The sequence below is a fragment of the Sitophilus oryzae genome, unplaced genomic scaffold (assembly GCF_002938485.1).
Source record: "Sitophilus oryzae breed Bouriz unplaced genomic scaffold, Soryzae_2.0 scaffold_1181_pilon_pilon, whole genome shotgun sequence".
NCBI classification, from domain to species: Eukaryota; Metazoa; Arthropoda; class Insecta; order Coleoptera; family Curculionidae; genus Sitophilus; species Sitophilus oryzae.
Window position 1 is genome coordinate 543322 of NW_022145817.1, and position 14961 is coordinate 558282.

The 14961-nt window shown below is 32.4% G+C and overlaps 1 protein-coding gene across 1 annotated transcript; it reads right to left on the bottom strand.

Annotated features, from left to right (window-relative positions):
- Window positions 1-11143: 11143 nt before the first annotated feature.
- Window positions 11144-11741, bottom strand: LOC115891407 (dynein intermediate chain 3, ciliary-like). Its single transcript, XM_030911851.1, has 2 exons — window positions 11521-11741; window positions 11144-11469 (listed from the first exon to the last, which is right to left on the bottom strand). The coding sequence occupies exons 1-2, from the start codon at window positions 11739-11741 to the stop codon at window positions 11217-11219; spliced, it is 474 nt and encodes a 157-aa protein (XP_030767711.1). The 3' UTR covers window positions 11144-11216.
- Between the last annotated feature and the right edge of the window lie 3220 nt (window positions 11742-14961).

The window sequence follows — 14961 nt, forward strand, 5'->3', positions numbered from 1 at the left end:
CAATATTTAATTTATAAATACATATTTGTACATGGTAACTTAATTCCAACAAAATAATCTCTGAATTAAAAGCCTGCAAATAATTGAAATGAAACAGAAAAAAAAATTGTTTTTATGAAAATTTGAAGTACTCCAAAATACTGTTACGTCAGCCGCATCGGCTGCCGACGGGTCTCAATAAACTATCTCTCTCGCGCTTATAGATACAAATAAGACTTTTTTGTCGCGCTCATTTAAAATCTTTATTCGCGTCTGGCAAGTATTAAATCCCATTGAATTCGTCTGGCAATTAACACATATTTTTTAATATCATCTAATAAACACGCTGTAAAAATTTTAGAATACCTAAAGTATGTTTTCCAGGTATAATAATTAAACATATTTGGAATGGTCTGCTGTCATTCTTCTTTAGTATCTCTTCTGATTACAGCATCTTGTATACCTTTGTCCAAAGATATCTTAATGATATCATTTTCCGTTTGCTCTTGTATGTCACAAGTCTTTGGTTTGACATTCTTTTCATATGGCCAAAACACACTAATTATTGTTTTGCTCTGTGCCACGGTACTCTCAAATATTCTTTGGTGTAGGTGTACCTTTATTGGAGATTTCTTATGTCTTTGTATTTATGTAGAGACCGAGCGTCAAAACTCAATATTATTGGTCGTTTCGGTCGATTTTCGCCATTTCGAGACGGACTGTTGACAGTGTAACATCTTTGTCGGTTGTCTCTCCAGAATTTTTAAGGAAAAGTGCCTTTTCCTTGTATATTGTGCTCCAAAATCATGTGTAGTGCATGGCTGGACTCTTAGGGTAAGATCCACCATTTTCCTACGAATTTCCCGATATTTTTCGAAAAATCCCACCATTTAAAAAAAACAAAGCCGCCTTTATTTTGTTAAAGTTTCCGTTTCTTTCTGTTTGTTTTTTTATACTTTCTGTTGCTAGAAATAGTTCTTTTTATGGTTGTACTGTATTAAAAAAAATCATTTTCAGGCTTAAATAGTTTGATGAATATACTATTTTAGAAATAAAAACCTTATGTAAGTGAATAAATTATAGTCAATCAATTTTCTCAAGAATATTTCTAATAGTAATTTTGCACTTGATATGATTTTTCTTAAAGATGTTATATAATAGAAGAATACTTTTATGTAATAAATCTTTTATAAAATAATCTAAATAGAGTTTAGGAACCTGTAAAACACAGAAAAATTACATCTGCCTATATTTATACTAAATAACATTTAGAAACTTAATATAAGGTAATAATTAGTACTTAATATTGTAGGTATAATTGATTGTTATTGATAGTTTTTCTGAAGCTAGTAAATTGTCTTTGCTAAATTTATTAATTTTATTTATTTCTTAGAGACTTTTTGCTTAGGTTTTTTATGTTTCTTGATGGTCTTCTCTTGTACAGTGTCCGGCAATAATGCGTCGGACATCTGTAAGCTCCAAGAATAAAAAACTTGGGAATTTCGTTTAAGTCCAAGTATGTAAGAGGATATATTTCAGGAAAATATTTTAATTTCTATGGAGTGGCTCAAAAAAGTGAGTGGATCGGGATATTTTTTTAAATGGAACACCCTGTATATTATTGTATTTTTGGCTTCCTTCCAGATCACTTTATACATGTATTATAATCCTAAGATATGAGTAAATATATTTCGATAATTTCAGAGATAAATAAAAAATATATATTTTTCAAACTTCTTTAAAAAATATTACAAATACAAGAACTGTCCTGAAATCAAAACTATATTAGGTATTTACTTTAGATGTTCATATACTTACTTTTCTATAAATATCTTAATCCTAAATCATACTGGATATTCAAACTTTCGGGTCCGTTCTACTTTACGGACACAAGTATTTTAAAAAAAACAAAATTTGTCTTGAAAAGTACGTGTTTTAGTAGGTAATTTAAGCTAAAAAAATTTGCGGATTATCCAGTAAATTTTAAAATATTGGAATAAAATGATGGTACTATTTGATGGTGCGGAGAAATTTTGACAGATGGCACAAACATATGATGACATTAACCTGTGCGACGTTGCCGCTATTTTACGCCATTTTTTCACGTGCCGATCGCCGGGCGAACGGCGCCATCACGGTGAAAACAAATGAATTATTTTAAAATCTGTGTTTAAAATCAAATTATTGAAAGCACTCAGATTCGTATTAAAATATAAAAAACACACAGCTTAACCCCCCTCACCATAGAAAACCTAACCAAAGCAACCCAAATCCTAACCAATCTAATAATATTTTTGCAAAATCACAGTTAATTACTAAAATATAAAAACCACAGCTTAACACCCTCCGCAAAGAAAAGCTAACCAAAGCAACCCAAATGCTAACCAATCTAATAATATTTTTGCAAAATCACAGTTAATTATTAAAATATAACTACAGCTTAAAAACCACAGAACCCCTAAAAGAGTATCTAACATAACCTCATTTCAGTAGATAATTATATAAAATAATTATATTGACAACGTCGCAAATAGCATGCGAAGACCGTCGGTCAACTGTCAATCAAAAAGTCAATGGTTGCTAGCTCGGAATATTGTAAATACATGTATTTTCTTAATTTTTACGCTTACAAAGAGGTTTTATTGAATTTTTATGCTTAAACTAGGTTAATCCACATTTATATAATGTAGTAAAGTGCTAACATTCGATGTTTCTACCTAATCTGTATGGAAAATTTAACGTTTTTAGGGTCCGTAATATCGACTGGAACCAGTATGTTTCTAATAGTAGAATTTCTAAAATATAAAATAATTTTTGAATGTTTTTTTTTTAATGGAACATCCTGTAGATGTAATTCTTTAATTATTTTGCAGATACACGCAGTATTATTTCATATGGCTTTTCAACGGTAAAATACGAGAGAAAAATCATTGGGTGGCTTTGATAAAAATTTACTGTAGAAAATGCCATACTAAATATAAAACCGCGGATATCTGCAAAACCGTTAAAAATTTTGAAATACTCTAAATACAAAAAATGTTCATTTTTAATTCACCATCTATTGAAAAATAATATACAGGGTGTTCCATGTAAAAAAAACAAGAAAATTATTTTATATTTTAGAAAGGTTGGCGTAGAATTTTGAATATCCTGTATTTACTTTCCATATTTACTTTCCAAGTTTTTTATTCCAGGAGCTACCGATGCTCGACGCACTATTGCCGGACCCTATATAGTACAGAATTAGATGATCTATTTGAAATTCTGTTTATAGAAAATTATTAACATATGAACTATGTAACTAAAAGATATTTTGTCTTGTTTCAGATTGTGCCAGAAATTATTCAGAGTTACGCATATCCAAGGACCACGCTGCCAGTGAAGAATGAGATGACGAATATCAACACAGCAACAGATCTTCAAGTCGCAAGGAAACCAGGCTGCCTTTGGATGGAATAGGTGGAAAGGACCACACACACACACAAGGATCGGTATGGGTCTGGACACGTCACATAGCTCAGGTCGTACCTGAGCTCGGGCGCTGTATCCAGACGTGCTGCACTCCGGGAGTGAATGTGCGCCTTTACACATTTTGCTCGGTACAACCGCGGCCGCGGGTAGGGCCCAGCTGGACTCGAGAGATGGTAAGTAGGACCATTTTCCTATGAATTTCCTGATATTTTTCGACAAATCGGACCCTCTTAAAGCGGCTGGCTGGAAAGCAATTCTATTGGCTGAATGTAACGCCATTTCTTTTCCGATTGGTCGAAATATTATCGGGCAGTGTATAAAATTTTTGCCTCTTTTATAATTTCTGCTTGCTATAAAAAGATGTAATTCGTTGTGGATTAACAGTTTTCTAAATTTGATGTTTTTATGGTTGTACAGGATATCTACGTACTAAAGTAAATAATTATTAGACTTAGATAGATACCTTGATCTATATATTATTTTAGAAATAAAAGCCTTATATTAGTGAATTATGTATAATAATCACTCAATTTTTAGAAGAATATTTCGAATAGTAGTGCATTTAATATATTTTTTCTTAAAGGTATTATATAATAGGGGAATACTTATGTATTACATCTTTTATAAAATAATCTACATAAAGTTTAGAAAGGTGTAAAACACAGAATTGCATTTACCTGTAGCTGCTTTAATTAGTGAAATATTTAATGAACTAGTGAAATTTATGTTGATAATCAGCTGATTTTTTTCTTGAAACTGATCTAAACCCTAAAAATACTGGTTCCTTGTTTTTTGTTTGTGAAATATTTCTCTATAGTCTGTGTTATTAATTGTGCATTGATTATTTTTTTCTAAATATATTTGCATTCATTTTATAAAAGCACTTGTCAGATGTATTAGATTAGATGTTTTTTCTTTACTAAAAATGCATTTAAAAAATAGCTATTTATGTAACTAGTACCTAAAATGATGTTTTTTAGGACGAATCATTACTGTTTGCGGACGAGGCGTTAGCCGAGTCCGAAATAGTAGATGAGTCCTAAAAAACATAATTTAGGTACGTGTTACATACACTATTTTTTGTCATACGCTTTTTACAGTTTTTTAGAACGCATATTTGCAAATTTTCCATATTTGAAATTATAATGTTTGAAAAAGTTGGCTTATAAATTCATATCTTAGTAACGAGTTTGTTTATTTCATCGCATTTTGACATGTCATTCGAAATTTGTCACAAAATCACACAAATTCATCAACAATTTTAAAATGTTCCAAAATCCCGAACATATTGCTAATAAGGCCAAAGAAATCGTGTTGATTTACTTCCTGTGAAGTCTCGTGCCATTTACCAGAAAGAATATGATGTTTTTAATGAATGGAAAGACAAAATGGCGTATTCGTTGTAAATGAAGATGTATTGCTAAATTATTTCCACGAAAAGTAAGTACCTAGGTACCTATTTAAAAGAGGCTTTTAAATTAAAATATTCTTAAATTACAGTCACAAACATTCAAACCATCGTCAATTTGGTCGAAATATTCCATGCTGAGAGCAGTGTTAAGTGTTAAAGAAGATATTTATATTGACAAATTTCCAAAAACTTATTGTTTTTTGAAGAGGAATTCTGGTTGGTTACGAGCCTAAAAAGTCTAAGGTTTTGTCCATAAAAGATCGGTGATTTTTTTGGCCACGGCTAGTGATGAAACTTATTTACTTACTAAGGTAAGTTTGCGATAATGATTTTTAAAAATATATAGATGGTTTCTTATTCCATTGTATTTGATTTTTAGGTAGCTCTTGTCATTGGCCTTTGTGGAGCATGTAGAAGAGAAGAATTGTACTCTCTACGAGTGCAAGACATCATAGAAAAAGACAACAGCTGCCTTTTAGTTACCCTCTTGCGGATACAAAAACTAATATCAAAAGAGTGTTTCCGGTGGTGAACGAAGGGAACGTTGTCAATCCAGTTGAGTTGTATAGAAAATATGCTTGTCTTAGGCCAAAAAATGTACCACATGATTATGTCTTGTTTGTGACTGTAATTTAAGAATATTTTAATTTAAAAGCCTCTTTTAAATAGGTACCTAGGTACTTACTTTAAACAAATAACTTAGCTTTTGATATTGTTAGTATTTAATAATTTAATTATAAATATATGTATAATTTTATGTGATTTTGTGACAAATTTCGAATGACAAAATAAAACAACCAAATAACGAATTTAGACATTTTAGTCCATAAAGGTTGCCATGACGACCTTTACGGCCTAGGCCGAAAAAGAAACATTTTACGGACTGAAATGAGTCCGTAAAATAGCTGTTTTTGGGAGCGTATGACAAAAATAATATTTAGAAAATTAATATAGGTAGTTTATTGTTATTGATAGTTTTTCTGAAGCTAGTAAATTTTGCGTGCTAATTCATTGATTTTATTTATTTCTTAGAGACTATGTGCTTGGGCTTGATAAACTATAATATTTTTTTGTTGGTTCTGGCAGGATTTTCAAATAGTTTACTGATATTTTAATAACTTCTCACCGACTACTAATCTCTACAGAAATATGTATATATTTTTATTTTCTTTTTTTAATATTCGCGAAGAAATTTTTAGGGATATTATCAGCTGTTTTTAATAATGGTACTTTTATTGTAATATTTTATTTATACTCCGTTACACTCTGTCTTTATGACTTTTATCTGTTTTATCTATCTATATTTATTTTTTAAATACTTTTTTGTATTAAATAGCTACTAAAATTTCTTGGTAACAATTTTATTACTACCTATAGATATATAGGGTGAACCAAAATTACAATATTATTTACCCACTCTTTCAAAAACAAACACACTAAGATTTTCAAATATTTAATGATATTTTACTATTTTTTCATCCATTGATAATTTCTACAGAAATATTTTATATATTTTTGGTTTCTTTTTTGGGCATTTAGTATAGAAATTTTGTTTGAATTCTGTTTTCAATGATATAATTTCGTTAGATTTTCCTAAAATAATGCTACTTTCCAGGCTACTTTATTGTAATTTTATTTTTATTATACTATTTCTTAATGACATCTACATAATATATTTTTTAAATATTTTTTTTATTAAATAGTTATTTAAATTTCTTGGTAACAATTTTTATTAGCATTCATAGGATCATAGGTATATAGGGTGAACCAAAATCACAAAAGATATTATTCAATCCCTTTTTAAAAAACAGATCACACGAAGATTTTGAAATATTTTACTCGTGTTTTCGTATTCACCACCTACTAATCTTTACAGAAATATGTGTATATTTATTGTTTTTTTTTATAATATTTGTATACATATATATTTTTAATAAAAAATATTAGCTGATTTCAATGATATAATTTCATAGGATTTTTTTAAAATAGTGCTACTTTCTTGTAATTTTAAATTTTTTATACTTCGTTTTTTTCGGCTTGCTAATATCTATATTTATTTTTGAAATTATTTTTAATTATATAAATAATTTTTTTAAATTCTTCCTTAATTTATTTTTGGAACTCATAGGTGTATAGGGTCTCAACCAAAATTACGATATTATTCACCCACTTTTTCAAAAACAGGTCACACTATGAAAAGTTAATTTTTTTATAGTCAAATCATATTTTTCTAAATTGAGAATAATAATTTGGTTGTATACAGTATACAGGGGGTTCACGCAGCTACTTAACTTATAATATTTTACTATATTTTTTTTCTACAATCAATTTTTGTAAATAAATATTTTTCTAATGCATATATGTATATGTCAATTTGGAAACTTTTTTCTCTATAAACATTTTTTCTCTGTTACATAGAGTAGTTAAAAGTTAATAAGACCTACATTCTTTAACGCCCTGTATAAGTGAGGTGTTTTATTGAAGCGCGAATACTGAGATACCCTGTATATTTTTTGTTTTACATATATTTTTTATTATAACTTTCAATAACTTCAATCGTTGATTACTATTCAAGATCATATATTATTAAAAGCCAGAGGTTTGTTTGGTGACTTTTTGTATTTTTTTTTTTCTTTTTTCTTTTTTCAGATCGCAATCGAATGGGGACACACAATTGTAATTACCAAACTACACTTATTTTACCCATGCAGACGGCTCATAGAATGCTATCACGTGAAAATCCATCAACGCTCCCAGCTAGTAAGCGTGCGGTTTAATGTCTCTACTATCAGGCTCTAAAAACATGACCGCTGAGTTCGTGTTAGATTAATCCGTCGTTTTACATAGTCTGGGTTCAATATCACAGGTGTCACTCTTTTTCTCTAACGCAAATAAAACTTTATAAGAAATGTTTATAGACTTTTATATCCATGAAAACAAAGGATTTTCATCTCCGCTACATTTCGAACAGGTTATAAGAATTATTAAATTAACAATAATGTCACTTTAACAGAATGAAGTATGTAATAAATGCCAGTACTTTAGTGCCCTAGTATTTTAACTATAATAAACACGAGTACTTTTTAGTGCTCGTATTTCTCTAAAATCGATAGACACAAAAAAAGCAGCGTTGCGGGGTGGTTGCGATGCAATCTGTAGGCTGTGGGTACTGTCGCGAGGGGCCAGTCTCGGAGGCCTGGGACTGTTTCGCCCTGGATTCGTTCTCATATTATTACAGCCCCGGTAGCAGGCCGGGGTTCCCAGGTGCTCGTTGCGTTGTAGTTTGCCAGTGGGTATGTTATTCGACCGCTCCATTACCGGGCGTAAGCTTATATCATGCTATGCAGGCTATCCCATGGGGCCGGGCTGTTGTCCTAAACGTAAAGGGTGTCTGGGGAGTGGGGCTCAGCTCAATTAGAGGACTAGGAGGCTTGTAAAGGGGTGCAGTGGGTTGGCTCATCTGGCACTCTTGGACCGGAAAGGGCAGGTAAACGCTGGTCCTTGAGTGTGGGGAATGTGGCAGAAGACGTTACGTTAAATTGTCCGATCGGAACGTCACAAAACTATGTGGTTATTCTCAGCCTCCGATGTCTTACTAGCGCCTTGCTAGTTCACCACCAATATAAACTGTACTTTATAAAATGTCTTCTATATTTTTACTTTCTTTGCCTCTTCAAATCTGAAAACCGCAGGCATATTAAACTTGTTTTTCCGGATTGCCTTCGCTTTACTTCCGAAAAATAAAAACCCTGTTGTCGAATGGTTTTTTTTCTTCGACGGACACCGTCATAATTCTCTAATCTTCATTGATTCTTTTTCTAAGCTCCGGTCGCCCTGTAGCCCGCAGTGATCTCTTTGCGATCTTCTGGCCAGGTTCCAAGCGAACAAAAATGTCCTCAGGAATTGGGAGGACCAAGCTGGTTTATCGGAGGGTCGAAGGCCTTGGCCAAGCGATTTCCGTTAAAGGTCCTCGACAAGTTGACTAGGAACAACACGCCGCCGCGTGCGGTCCCCCCCGGTTGTTTCTCGGGCTCTGTCCATTTCAACATGCGTTTTATGAAGGTTCGTCAACTTTCTTGGCCGAGGTTATGACCGGTTAAACTCTATTTTTTCTAAAACTCACGGCAAACAAAGCCACGGAAAGTGCGAGTCTTCAATAAACCACTCACTTCTTCGCCTAAGTTATTCATCCTTTAACAACATCCTCATCGTCTTCTTCTTCTCTTATCAAGTCTCACGTAGTGCTGAATGGAGAGTGCAAATGTAATGGAGGTACACATCTTTCTTTTTTCACTGTTTAGTGCTAGTCTGGTCTCTAACGTTGAATATCGAGAGTGCTAAGGCAATGGAGATTTCAAGTCTTCCATTGTTCTCTAGTGTTTTCTTCTTTAGACGTCTGTTTTGTGATTAGGTTCGCACTAAAAATTCCTTGCCTTTAGGATATTAATTATTACTTTCTGATACATTTAAACTAAATTTAATCACCCTGTTCTAGTCTCCGTAATGATGAAACGAGAGTGCTAAGGCAGTGGATATTCCAAGTCTTTCACTGCTCTAATGTTGTCTTTTCCCTTTCTAGCGTTTATTTGGGATTAGGATTCTCCCTCAATAAAAATTCGAGTTTCACAGCCTTTTCTTATTTTTAGCGTTGTCCGTTTAGTGCTTATTTTGAGACAATTCTTTCTAAAAATTTAAAATTTGCTAAACCTAGTCTCCTGTTAATGTTTGGATCGGCGGTGCTAACGACAATACGAGGTTCACAGCCTTTATTGTTTTAGGTCTTCTTTCTAGCGTTAATGGGATTATAATAGATTCTCTCTCTTTAAAAACTAAAAAAAAAACATATACATTCTCTGCTTTAAATATCTTTTTTACTCATGGTCACCTTGTGAATGGATTGATACAATTACGATCGCAAGAGTGAACAGCCTTTCTCCGCTCTCTCGCTCTCTCATTCACGTATAAATTTAAGTAAATTCACTCTGATTAAACTGTTTTATTTCTCTAAATTTATATAATTCTCAAATTCAAACTTATATTAATTTTTATTTAGTTTACTGGTCTTTGAGATGAATGAATTGATAATTCTAAAATAGTGCCGGTTCCAGTCTGGCTTTATTTTAGGGTTTTCTTTTCACTGTTGTAAGAGATTGGAATAAGGGACCATTTCTTTTGTAAATTTTGCTCTGCCCCATCAATTTTTTCTCTGCTCTATCGCTCTATCTAAACTAGTTTGCATAATTCTCTATCTTATCTAAACTAATTTTCCTAATAATCTCATGTCAAAGCGATAGCGCCTCTTTTAAAACATAAACTTCTACCCCGCGATGGATCAGCCCGCACTTTTAGGGGGAGCTGGGTCATACTTCGTTGACGTCTAATCGAATGCGTGGGTATCTCTCTCGTTTTTTCAATAAAGTATTTAGGAGCTAACATCAATAGTCAGTGCGACCCGAAAAGAGAAATATTTTCAAGAATTGAGCAAGCGAGAAATATCTTCGTGAGAATGAAATAATTTTACAAGACGAGACCTCAGTGCGAACCTCAGAACTCGAATGGCCAGATGCTACGTCTTCTGTGTTACTCTATGGATGAGAGCTGGACACTGGATGCACAGAAAAGAGAATAGAAGCCTTCGAAATGTATGTATACAGACGGATGCTGCGAATCTCATGGGTACAAAGGATCACCAACGATGAAGTACTCCAGCATGAAGAAACAAAAAGACATACTGAACACCGTCAAGGAAAGAAAAATGCAATACCTGGGTCATGTGATGAGAGGTGGTAGATACGAAATACTGCGCCTCATAAAAGAGGGCAAAGTGCAAGGGAAAAGATCAGTAGGAAGACGCCAGAACTCATGGCTAAAAGATTTGAGGAGATGGTTTGAACGCTCGTCTGCGCAAATCTTCCGGGCTGCAGTTTCCAGAGCCACAATTGTCATTTGGATCGCCAACCTTCGGCAGGAGAGGGCGTGACAAGAAGAAGAAATAATATTCTAAATATTTTTAACTGTAAATTAGAGGAAAATTTTCAAATTGGGCATCATTGTGCATGACAGCGGTCGGCGCTGACAAAATTAAATCATTACAATCAGCGTTACTTCTTTATGCTGTCTCTTTCTTACACATTGACTTTATATAGACAAGTATACCATCCGCTTTATGTAAATATTATATGGAATTGCGCGATAATGGCAAGTAGTCGAAAATGATTTAAATACTTCATATCTTAATATTATCTTTTAATAATATAAAAAATATGATTTTGTCTGGGGCCTTTTTGCCTACATTTTATTCACTCAACTCTATCTGTAGCAGTGGTAAGAAAACTTAACAATATCTCACTTAAAATCAATTGGTACTTACCGCTGTTAAAAGCACTTTATCATTTTTGTTGGATACCGATAAATTATCGCTGAATTCGACGAGATAAGTGGTACCTTTGTCATTTCCTACCGCTACCAATTTTCCCATTTCGTGAGTTCTGTTGCACCTCAACCTTTCGTCACAAACCTTTACGCTGAGACACGCTTGTTTCTGTTCTTGCAGTACATCCCAAACATCTAATATTCCATCGGATCTAGTTGTAAAGAAAACGGACAATCTGGAAAATATAAACTCCATAAGATAAGGGCTACATAGTTAATATACATACAGTATGTCCGTGGGTTGTTTTAATTGAAAATTAATTGAAAAATAAAAGAAATATAAATCGTCGTTGATTTTTTTCAAGTCCCAAAAATCAGAATGCGTTTCTATGGTAACATCATTTCGTTTTCGTTCTTTTATCGGCGCGGCGCGCACAGGGCAAAATGCTATATCTAGCTCGACAAAAATCGAAATTACAAATATTTTTTTATCCATATGTTTATCCATTCACTATCGTTCTTATAAAATATGTGGACCTAATTTTAAATATTATATTTTTTTCTGACCAACTATAACGGTGCAAGCGCTACCGAAAGTTGATGAGTCCAGACTTTCTGGGAAGAGCGTTAGCCTTGCACAAACATGGAGCGCAAAAGAGTGTCATTTACACCCAGCACAGCCATTTGAAAATTAATTACCATTATGGACAATATAGCTACAGACATGTAGTACAATTAAATAACATCAATATAATCAATTTGAATTGTTTTGGATGTATTTCAGATTTATTTTAAATACACTATTTTGGGTTTTTTTTTTAATAATTTTATTTTCATAATGGGTTATAGTTATGCGTTCCACGGAGTTCCGCTTTTAATTTAATAAAATTAAAATCACTAATGTATGTATGTTGATACAGATATAAAAAATCAGCTTTCCCAAATTTGCCTTTTTTTTAAATAGCCCGTTATTTGCATGTAGCCGCACTGATTTCTATACGAGTCCTGTAATATCAAGAAAGGATTTTTTAGTTTTAAGAAGACAGATATTCTAAATTATGAATTTCTAAGTTTATTACAAGCTTTTTTTTTCATATATTATTGATACTAGAAAAAATTCAAATGGCTGTACTGGGTGTAAATGACATTCTTTTGCGCTCCGCGAAAGTTGCGAACTACATCAATTTTCGTTAGCGCTTGCACTATTCTAGTTGAATGAAAAATTTTATAATAATATTTAAAATTAGCCCTACAAATGTAATAAGAAAAACAATGTGTGCATAAACATACGAAAAAAAAATTAATTTGGATTTTTGTCAAGCTAAACATGGCATTTTGCTGTGTGTGCGGCGGTTGAAATTTATTCAGTTCAATGTTATGGAGAAGGTGATTCAATATTTTGTGCTTCTTTGTAGTGATCAGCGAAACTGGTCTTGGTATTGTACAAAAAGCAAGACCAAAACTAGCGTTTGATCTGCAAGACCAACCAGTACAAAATTTCCGCAAGACCAAGATCAAGCACGCAAAAACTCTTGTGGCCTTGCATTTTTTTCACGTTTTTTTTTTATAAAAGAAATTACTTATTTGTTCTAAATTATTGTTTTAATTCATTATAAATAGTGTTTTCCCGACTATCGTATAAGATTTTCGCCAGACAAATGTTCTAATAAATTGAAAATGTCAAAAGTTGATATATGATATGTCATTCTATACAGACTGTCATTTTCTCTCAAATAAAGTAAAAAAATACCGGGGGTACCATCTAAAAATCAAAAGTTGTAGTGAATTCGGGTGAAGCACGAAGAGACCGAAAGTAATATACGTCAATACGTCAATCAATCCCGATTTATGTCATATTATACAAACATACCAATTTTCGTTTTATTATCTGAAAAAATAAAAAGTTATAGGGGTGAGCCACTTTTGAGAAACATCCGGTATATAATAACTATTTAAATGAATAATTAATATCTGTCTATACTTATTGGTTTTCATAAATCAAAACTTGATTTGTACTAAAATAAACTCCTTTCATAAAAAAAGGCTGAGTGCCGAAAATTATGCAAATTTGCAATCCGTCGGTAAGTACCTGAGCCGTCTTTGTTGACAGTATCAATTACTAGTAAATACCTCAATTTAACAACTATCAATGAAAACTTTTAGAATTCGCCTTTTTTGTTACATAGTACCTATTCTCAGGTAATATTATTATTGCTCTTCTGTAGTGAGAATTATCCTATTGTTATTAGACCTTCCAACTTTTTAATTAGGTTTTAAAAGTAATATTAACTAAATAATCTAAATACTATCCTATCCTACCATAAAGATCGTCTTTTTTTCATAAATTTAAATTCAATTATGTCTATCTTTTGCAATACTGTTCCTTAAAAGAGACGAGTATTTATGGTCAATATATAATAAAGTTACATCAGTACACAATTTTCTTACAATAGGTCTAATGAGTGTGACCTATTACCATATTAACAATTTTGCCAGATCTACAGTATTTACTTACGTTACAATGGATAAAATACACTACTCAAAACAATTATCGCATATTTGAATAAAAGTTATTATTTACATATTTCTAAATGAACCATGTGAGTTTTTTTTGGATAATTAGGGTATCCACTGACATGTAATTTTTGTGAAAACAATTGAATTCAACAAGTGAAAACGATACACTCTCATGGAGCCAATCAGCCCAATATTTGATTGCATTGCGTAGCCTTAGGCTATACGCTGACAGGCAATGTTTAATCCGTCGATCATTTAATTTCATAATTGTAACACGTCCTTATGGAGCCGCGCTCACATTCAATCAAATAGTCGGCTAAACGGCTCCATAAGTATGTATTGTTTTCACTTTTGCAACTAAATAGTAGGCTGACTAAAAATTTCAGGTCAAGGCGTAGGGTTATTGCTTCGAATTTTCCCTTCACAGGTTCCAAACTATTTAAACCCGTAAGTCAGGGAATTCAAAGTGTCTTTGTTTTTCAAATTAATATCAACTTTTGACTCATTTAACCGAATTCGTGTCTCTTGTAGTTTCCGAAATACTAATGTGGAGCATCGAAATAGTCACCGTCCTATATACATATTCATCTTGTAAAATTTAAAAATAACTATTACATTTATAACAATATTACAATAATGTCTAATAAATCAGCAAAACTTAATCCATCCAATTTCGGAATTTTTACGAAATTCGGCAACACCGAATTAGTATGGCGTAATCTAAGGGCTTAACCAATGGTTTAAAGTGTAACCAGACCATTTCAAATATGTTTAATTATTATACCCTGGAAGAACATACTTTGGAGGCATTCTAAAAGATTTTGTGTTTATTAGATGATATTAAAAAATATGTATTAATTGCCAGCCAACAATTCAATAGGATTTAATACTTGCCAGACGCGAATAAAGATTTTAAATGAGCGCGATAAGAAAGTCTTATGAGTATCTATAAGCGCGAGAAAGATAGTTTATTGAGACCCGGTCGGCAGCCGATGTAAATTAAAGCATGTGGGCTCTCTACAGCACTATTGGCCGTTTGTCATAATTAGGCAGCCATATTCTTCTATTTTGCTGTCATTCTTCTTTAGTATCTCTTCTGATTACAGCATCTTGTATACCTTTGTCCAAAGATATCTTAATGATATCATTTTCCGTTTGCTCTCGTATGTCACAAGTCTTTGGTTTGACATTCTTTTCATATGGTCAAAACA